Raw genomic sequence first — 9,122 nt, forward strand, 5'->3', positions numbered from 1 at the left:
CATAGTAAAATATTTGGAGAAACCTTTGTGGATAAATGCGTTGCCCTCTTCTTCTTTTGCCTGTAATTATTGATTGTTTCATTTTAAAATTATTGTTGTAGCATTTTAAATTCGTGTTTTAGTATTTATTTGACTTTCATGATATTTTGATATAAATATTTATATATATTATTATGTAATATATATATGTGATTTATTTTTATTTTTATATTATATATCTGCACTTGTATATTGTAATGTCAATATTTTTATCAGCACTTTTTTTATTTGTCACTTGTTTTCTTGCACGGAACCAATGTATAACAGTCGTTCCCCTCCGGAACACTATAGATGTGCGACGGAAGCAATGGGAACATGGCGGCTGCAGTGGTACAGATGTCCTGTATGTACCGAGGGATGTTAGCGGTCAGAGCCGCCGGCATCAGGCAGCTGATCCCCGGCGTCGTCCCGCGGCAGTTCCGAGCCTTCTCGGTACGGAAGGAACCAGAACTGGAGGAGAACCCGTATTTCTCCAAGTACCAGGACAAGATCCAGAAACTGCGCAGGTCAGCGGGCTGATACCCGAAACCCCGTCAGAAAAGTCTGTGATTTAAAGATAACTTGATTATTGACATTCAAACAAACTCTGAAGACTGTTGTGGAACATTTTAACGGAATACTGATGAGCTAATGTTACATTCGGCTCATATTTCAATCATGAAACTTGTCCGTTATTTTCTCTAATTGTGTTTCACTAAAGTCTAACTCAGTGTGGCCTCATGAGTGAACCAACGAGCACTCTTAGAGCAAAATAAGAGGAATGTCAGTGACACAAATGCACCAATTTTATGCCGAATTGTTAATAGTCTCTTCTGAATCAGAAATTATAAAGTTAAAGTGAAGTTTTCTCAGTCGACTGTATGCTCAACCTGCATAATTTGGGTGTTTATGCGTCAGGTCAAGCAGGTCCTGGATGTCTGTGGTTTTTCTGACCTCTGACAACATCAGCAGGTTAAAACTAACTGGTTAAACAGAGGCTGAAAGATCAAATGTATTAGTGGCAAAGTGAGCTCAAAAGTATGACAGTGTTTGATCTTTATTTAGAATTTAAATTAGAGCTTAAACTGGAAAATTATCTGTTGTATGGAAACCAAAGGTATAGACAAGCTGTTTGTAACTTTAGCTGAACAACAGCAGAAAGACATGAAGGCTGGATAGAGACCAGATGATCTACAACCTTTGTAATGTAATGATCATACTTAGTTTGGATGTAAACATAAGTACAAGTATTATTAAAACTGACCATCTATGTTTAAATTAATTGTGTTATTACAAACAGATGAGCCAAAAGTTATTTGTAAATTAGGTGCCTTTTTGAAGAATGTCCTTCCTTTGTTTAAATGACATTTGATAGATTGTCTGATTGATCTGGTCTAATCTGGATGGGAAAAAGCAGTGAAATCGCCCTTTTTTTTTCCAGTTTTCATAAGTAAAATAAATGTTTCACAAATCTGAAAGTGGTTCAAACAGCGTTAAAGCTTTTGCTATGATGTCTTAACACTTTTTCATAAGTGTAACTGGTGAAAAAAATGGTGAAACAGCCGCTCAATATCGTTATTTATGTTTCCCTTAACTTTCCCCTTAACCCTGAATCGGAAGCTAACTACAGCATTGTAACTTTAATGCTTATATTTAAGACATACAAAAATAACAGCTTGTGTCTCTTATTTTCCCACAACTAATTAAAGACATCAAGTTCAACTAGAGCTGCAGCGATTAGTCGATCGACAGAAAATTAATCTGCAACTATTTTGATGATTGAATAATCGGTTTAGTCATTTGTTTAAAGCAAAGATGATGGTTTCAGCTTCTCAAATGTGACTTTTAAGCTTTTCTTTGTCCTACATGACAGTAAACTCAATATCTGAGTTTTGGACTGTTGATCAGACAAACAAGACATGAAGACGACGTCATCATGGGCTCTGAGAAATTAATAATAAAAATTTTTTCTCACATTTTATCGACAAAATGATTAATTGATTTATCTATAAAATAATCGGCAGATTAATCAATAATGAGCCCTAAATTCAACCCTCCCACATTCACAAATTACGAAGTTGGTTGAAGAATATGCTGCCAAATCATTTTAAACTCTGGCAAACAGATTAATGACTTCATCTAAAAAAAAACACACGTGTTCACTTAAACATGATTTCTGATTCAAAAGAGTCTATTAACAATTAAACTTGTGTCACTGATACTGTTCAGGATGTCAGACATCATAAGAAGGTTTATATCTGCAGTCGTCTTCCTGTTGGGACATCCAGCTTGTTTCTGGACACGTTTTCTTTCTCCTGATGAAGCTTTTAAAGTCAAACTGATAATACTTGATCAATGATTAATGGAAACTAATAATTAAAGTTCCCCTCGACTCAAAAATGTGTTTTGCCTTCACTGTGATGTATGATCTTCTTTAGTTTCTCTGTTCTCACCTTAAATCTCAGTTTAACACGTGAGCCTACGAGCAGGATTTATGACATCACAACCAGTTTTGAGCCAATCGTGGTCCAGTATGTAACTTACACACATGTGATTTGGAAACTTGAAGCCTCCAGTTCACAAACACTGAGAATGGACTTTATAGTGAAGTAGGAGACATCTGGTGTCCAGCAGGAAAACATCTGAAGTAAAGAATGTTTGCGTTTTCATATATTATGGATTTTTCAATTTTAACCAGGAATTATTTAACTTCTTTGTGGCATTAACATATCAGACACAGTATTTTTATGAGTTTTACACACAACCAGGCAGACAGCTGGAAAATGAACAACATTACACACGTTATAGTTTTGATGCCCCCTGTTTACAATACCATTATTGTCCAGCATTAATAGGATTTTTCTTGCATATCTAAATTTCGAGGTGACAACATATCTTTGTTTAGCCTCCAAACTTCCAGCACACACAGTGGAGAACAGTAACACTGTTGAGGTTCAGATTTATCTTAAAGTAGAGATGGAAAGAAAACTGAATGATGTAACTGAATGTTCATTTCAGTGAGTTACAAACCAGTTTTAAGTCTGCAAGTTGACTTTAACAGTGTGATATTAATGTAAATCATTATCTGGCTGGAAGGTTGGAAATCATTCTGGAAACTGATGGTGTTCCTCTAAAACATGCAGAACTTCCAGTCACGTACGATCTCGATTCTGAAAGGCATTCTGGGAAACTGAGGAACATTTTTCTGATTTTTATTTTCAGCGCCAAACCTCAGGAGTTCAAGGCCCGAATGGAGAAACGGCATGACGCCAAGAAGGAGGTGCTGGGACACTCCAAGCAGGCAGAGTTCGTGAAGCTCATGGAGCAGGAGGTGAAGCGTCAGCCGGGCTCAAACTTTTACCTTTTTAATCTGGATTTTCACTGTAAACTGATAACAGTGTGTATTTCAATGTCCTCGATATTTGGAAACACAGTTATGTATGAACGTGTTTGTTGTTGTGGGAATCGTTGCAGTTGGAGAAGCGGGACAAGATGGCCGCCAGCGATGGAGCATCAGGAGGTTTCACCAGAAACAAGGTGAGATGAGTGAAGAAGCAGGTTAATCAGCTTCAGCACAGAAGTGATTGACTGCTGATAATCAATGAGGTTTCCTCTCTCAAATATCTGCCGACAGTTTGTTTAACGTCATCGCAGCTGTGTTTAATAGTTTGAAGAGAAATTTCAGTGTATTTTTTAAGAGCTGCATCAGTCACATCTTCACATTTGTGAAGCTGAAATCAGGAAACTTTTCCTTGTGGTCTTATAGTAAATATGGGTTTTTTATTGTTGGTCGGACACAATAAGACATTTGATGACATCATCTTGGTATTTTCAGGTTTTTTAAAATGTTTTATAGACCAAAATAATAGAAGAAGTAATTGGAAGATTAATCAATAATGAAATAAACAGTAGTTGCAGGCCTCCTTTATTGAAGGTCTTGAGATCCTTTTATATGGAATGATGTTTTCAGTTTGTTTCAGTGTTTTAACACAGTTCTTCTGGTGGCTTTAACTGCATAGAACAAATAGAAAATAAAATGTTTTCAGTGTGATGATGATGATGATGTGTTCGACATGTTCTTCCTCAGACGTTGGGCTCCATCCTCAACCTGGAGATGATCCAGGACAAGACGGGAGAGGAGATCACAGAGGTGAGGGTGAAGGGTCAGAGCTCCTCAGCCTGCAGGTTTGGTCACATGACACTTCTGTCATATTAATATTCGCTTCTATTAAAGTCTGTCAGACGGACGAATTCAAGCTCGTGTTTTCTGTTTCAGTGCGATATTCACAGGTCAGAGTTCACCTTTGTTGAAGTTTGTGTTTCATCACTGTTTTTATACAATATCACACAACTAACTGTAACAATGTTCATACACACTGTTTACAGTTTGTGATTTCTCTGATCAATATTGATTTATTACCTGCACCAAATGTGACATCACTTCCTTTTTTGGGGCCGAGTGCGGGAAAATGTTGTTGAACGGAAACGTAATGTGACCAAACTTTTACTGTAATTAAATCTTGAATAGTGGCGTCGCTAACAGTAGTGACTGTGGTTGTTACAACTACAGTGGAAACTGCTTATAGTGATCACGTCTGTCTGGCTCAAATTGATCACTATAAGCAAATGATCATTATAACCAATACAATTTTCTTTTTCTTTATTTCTCATGCAGATTACCATCTCATTGACATTTGTATATTCATTCCATGAATATAAAGTAATTAAACGGGCAGCTTCGCTAATTACTGAATTTTATTGACAGTTTCAAAATAAAGTGCAGCTGTTTCAAACACTTGTTGCTTTGCTGCTGCATCTCGTTGGCTCGTTTTTTGGCAGTTTATCATGAGCTTCAAAGAGACTACATTTTTCATTGAGAGAAAATGCTTTTTTTTCCCCCGTCATGATTTCAGTGTGAACACAGCAGCAGCCTCAGATAACCAGCTGGAAGCAGACGGGTTACTGCAAGGAAATAATGTTTAAAAAAAATAGAATTACCATCGTTTAAAATGTTTTTCCATATGTTTTCATGCATGAAAAGACCCAAAATGAACAGCGGACAACTTGATTACTATAAGAAAATCATTTAAACAGCGTTAGTATAGGAATGATTCTGTTGAGCTTTTTGATCCATATATGCAGTTGATCACTGTAACCTTGATCACTATAAACGGTTTCCACTGTATTTGAAACAGTTCTTTGTTTTGATCTTTTCTGTTCTTCTTTCAGCTTTGGATGAAATATTATTCAACCAAGGACACAATCAGTGCCGTCATCCCGGTGAGTTTAACACCTGAGAACAAACTGATACATCATATTTACTTTTATTTAATTCTTTACTTCTTTTAATATTTATATCTTCCATGCCTTCAACAAATGAATGAAACTGACTTGAACAATAACTCCTGTATTTATGCATCTCATTTATTAGTCTTGTTAGCTTGATATCGCAAAACCACTTTATGTAAAATAATAAACAGACAATATTATAAACAGACTATGAAATGTTGATATTAATACATGCATGGTAATTATCTAATAATTTGTCTTTCCTTGTGTTGCAGACTCAGACATACGAGATGATTTTCAGCAGAGCAACGTCCTGCCCGATGGTGAGATCACTGCTGCTCAGACTGAGCAACCCTAACCCCTAACCCTGGCCCTAACCCTGGCCTTAACCCTAACCCCTAACCCTAACGCCCTGATGCCCTAATCCTAACCCATAACCCTAACCCTGGCCCTAACCCTGACCTTAACCCTAACCCCTAACCCTAACGCCCTGATGCCCTAATCCTAACCCATAACCCTAACCCTGGCCCTAACCCTGACCTTAACCCTAACCCCTAACCCTAACGCCCTGATGCCCTAATCCTAACCCATAACCCTAACCCTGGCCCTAACCCATAACCCTAAACCTGGCCCTAACCCTAACCCCTAACCCTAACGCCCTGATGCCCTAATCCTAACCCATAACCCTAACCCTGGCCCTAACCCTGACCTTAACCCTAACCCATAACCCTAACACCCTGATGCCCAAATCCTAACCCATAACCCTAACCCATAACCCTGACCTTAACCCTAACCCATAACCCTAACACCCTGATGCCCAAATCCTAACCCATAACCCTAGCTCTAACCCATAACCCTAAACCTGGCCCTAACCCTAACCCCTAACCCTAATGCCCTAATCCTAACCCATAACCCTAACCCTGGCCCTAACCCTGACCTTAACCCTAACACCCTGATGCCCAAATCCTAACCCATAACCCTGGCCCTAACCCATAACCCTAAACCTGGCCCTAACCCATAACCCTAACCCTGACCCTGGCCCTAACCCATAACCCTAACCCCCTGATGCCCAAACCCTAACCCATAACCCTAAACCTGACCCTAACCCATAACCCTAAACCTGGCCCTAACCCATAACCCTAACCTTGGCCCTAACCTTAACTCTAACCCATAATCCTAACCCTGGCCCTAACCCATAACCCTAACTCTAACCCATATCCATAACCCTAACCCAAACCCATAACCCTAAACCTGGCCCTAACCCTAACCCTAACCCTGCCAGATGACTGACACCTGAAATTATCAGAGCCAGTTGTCTCTCTCTCTATCTGTTGTTATTGACTTTCTGGTTTCTCTGGTTTGCCTTCAGTTCCTGTACGCATTGCCTCAGAAGGAGGGTTATGAGTTCTTCGTGGGTCAGTGGTCCAGACACGAGCTCCACTTTACCTCCCTCATCAACGTCCAGGTAAATCACTTCATTCACCCGTTCATCATGGTGTCAATGCATCTATCAGGATCCTGTCAGTAAATCACACTGTACTTTCAAGTGTTCGTTACCTTGCAGATCAATGACGATAATGGCTGCAACGATTATTTTCATTATTGATTAATTGTTTGGTCTACAAAATGTCGATCACTGTTTCCCAAAGCCCAAGATGACGTCCTCAAATATCTTCTTTTGTCGCAACTAACGATCCAAAACCAAAATATATTCAGTTTACGATCATAGAAAACTAAAGAAACTAGAAAATATTCACATTTGAGAAGCTGGAATTAGTGAATCTGGACTTCTGTTTCTTAAAAAAATGACTCAAAACGATTAATCGATTATCAAAATAGTCAGCGATTAATTACCAAAACCATCAATTATAAACTCCCAAATCATCACAGAGCTCATATTCAGTTATCAAAGTATCTTTCATCTTTAAATCCGCAAAATAAAAAGAATTGTCAAGATGAATTTTTTTTTGTTGTGCTTGCTGGTGTCCAGACGCTGGGTGAGAACGCTCCCAGTCAGCTGATCCTCTACCACTACCCGGACCTGAAGGAGGAGAAGGGCGTCGTCTTCATGACGGCCGAGTTGGACCCAAAGTTCATAGTAAGTCATTTATATTAAAACGCCTGCTGTGTTTATGTGAACGCAGGGAGCGAATTCCTGCAGACAAGTTCAAACATCTGCTGGAAAGCCTGAATGATTGATGACTCACAAATGTCAGGGTTTAACATTCTTTTGTCCACGTACTATATTATTTTAAGCCTGGAAATAGACAAATATATGTGAACACACCTGTCCCTCCTTTTCCCCAGACTGTCCACCAGGCTCAGTGTTTAGCCAATCAGGTGCAGCTGTTCTACGGCACACAGAGGCAGGAGACGTACCGACTGGTGGAGACGTTTAACCACAAGCCCGCAGATTTCAAACACATGCTGGTGATAGCAGAGCTGGAGCAGAGCGGCCTGGGGCAGGCGCTCAGCCCCGGAGGCTCGTAGGGGGAGAAGATGAAGATGGACTGAAGTCACCGGCGGCCTGATGTCAGAACTGTTAAGAGAGATGTTTGCTTCTTTGCTCAGCAGAAATATCGGTTCGTCATATTTAACGTTTCCAGCAGCGGCTGTGAATCAAGAGAATTAACTTTTAAGGAGCATCAACATCTTCTAATGAACTCATGAACTCTTTCTGGGACTCGGATCATCTCAGATGTCTCCTACGCATCTTTTCAGTGTCAGTAAATCTGTAACCATAGGAGAATATTAATGTGTTAATGATACATTCATTAATAAATCAATGCAACTGTGTCCAATCCTCCATATCAGACTGAACAGATATTTCTTTATAGGAGCATGTTGGTCCTTTAGCTGTTCTTTAAAACCCCGTTTCATGTAGTTTTACCCCTTTGCATCCAAATTCCTGCCCTTTCATCTCAACATCACAATCTCATCATCATCATATCTCCTTATAACTCGAGATCTTGGTTCATAATCATCAAATTTAAACCTTTTTCTCCAGTAAAGGTGCGTTCATGTCTGTGTGGAAACCAGAAGTGTTGAGAAGCAAACGCAGCGTGAAACTGGAGCATATTCACCATCATGTAAATATTAAACAAACAAAAGAAACACTTGGTTTACTTTCCCACAAACATGACATCACATCTTGATATCAATCAGAACAATTACAATCAGCAAATCAATCAGAGCGATCAAATCAAAATGTTGCATTACTGAGGCTCAGAGTGTCACATCAACATGCTTCTTATATCCCTGGAACCCTGACAATCATTATCATCATCAGTCAAACATGAGGATGTCACCCTGGAGGTATGTATACCATCAACCAAAAATAATATTGACAAGACACCAGAACAGACTCTTAAACTGGATGAGGTTTCAGTTGAGGATCACACAGACCAGCAGAGACCTTTTTGCAGCTCTTGAGTTTGTGAGTTTTGTGTTTATTTCTGTGCTTCACATCGTTTATTTGTTTCAGTACCAGCAGAAGGAGGCGGTATATAAACCAGGCTCTCCATCTCCTCCAGAGGACGTTCACATCCAAGGAAACCAACAGCGTTCCTGCATGTGTTTGCAACAGTAAACGTCACTGTCCACACGCTCCTTTTAAAGGTAAGAAGACATTTAAATAGAAATAATGACCAGATGTGACTGACTGTGTGGTTTAATTTCATGTTTCTATCAGAAATGTGTTTGTGTGTCTGTTTATCTGTCAGCTTGTGTTAATATTTTCTGCCTCCAAGTGGTCAAAAATGAATTAATCCAGCTTTAAGTAAAAAAAAACATCTAAATAAAGTAAAGTTGAGTGT

At 39.1% G+C, this 9,122-nt stretch overlaps 1 protein-coding gene across 1 annotated transcript; it reads left to right on the forward strand.

Moving 5' to 3' along the window:
* The first annotated feature begins 315 nt into the window (after positions 1–315).
* On the forward strand, positions 316–8,115 carry atpaf1 (ATP synthase mitochondrial F1 complex assembly factor 1). Its single transcript, XM_067596261.1, has 9 exons — positions 316–545; positions 3,241–3,349; positions 3,493–3,555; positions 4,106–4,168; positions 5,248–5,298; positions 5,583–5,630; positions 6,677–6,772; positions 7,298–7,405; positions 7,615–8,115. The coding sequence occupies exons 1-9, from the start codon at positions 331–333 to the stop codon at positions 7,795–7,797; spliced, it is 936 nt and encodes a 311-aa protein (XP_067452362.1). The 5' UTR covers positions 316–330; the 3' UTR covers positions 7,798–8,115.
* The last annotated feature ends 1,007 nt before the right edge of the window (positions 8,116–9,122 follow it).

Source organism: Thunnus thynnus, chromosome 8 (genome assembly GCF_963924715.1).
Source record: "Thunnus thynnus chromosome 8, fThuThy2.1, whole genome shotgun sequence".
In the NCBI taxonomy this organism is placed as follows: Eukaryota; Metazoa; Chordata; class Actinopteri; order Scombriformes; family Scombridae; genus Thunnus; species Thunnus thynnus.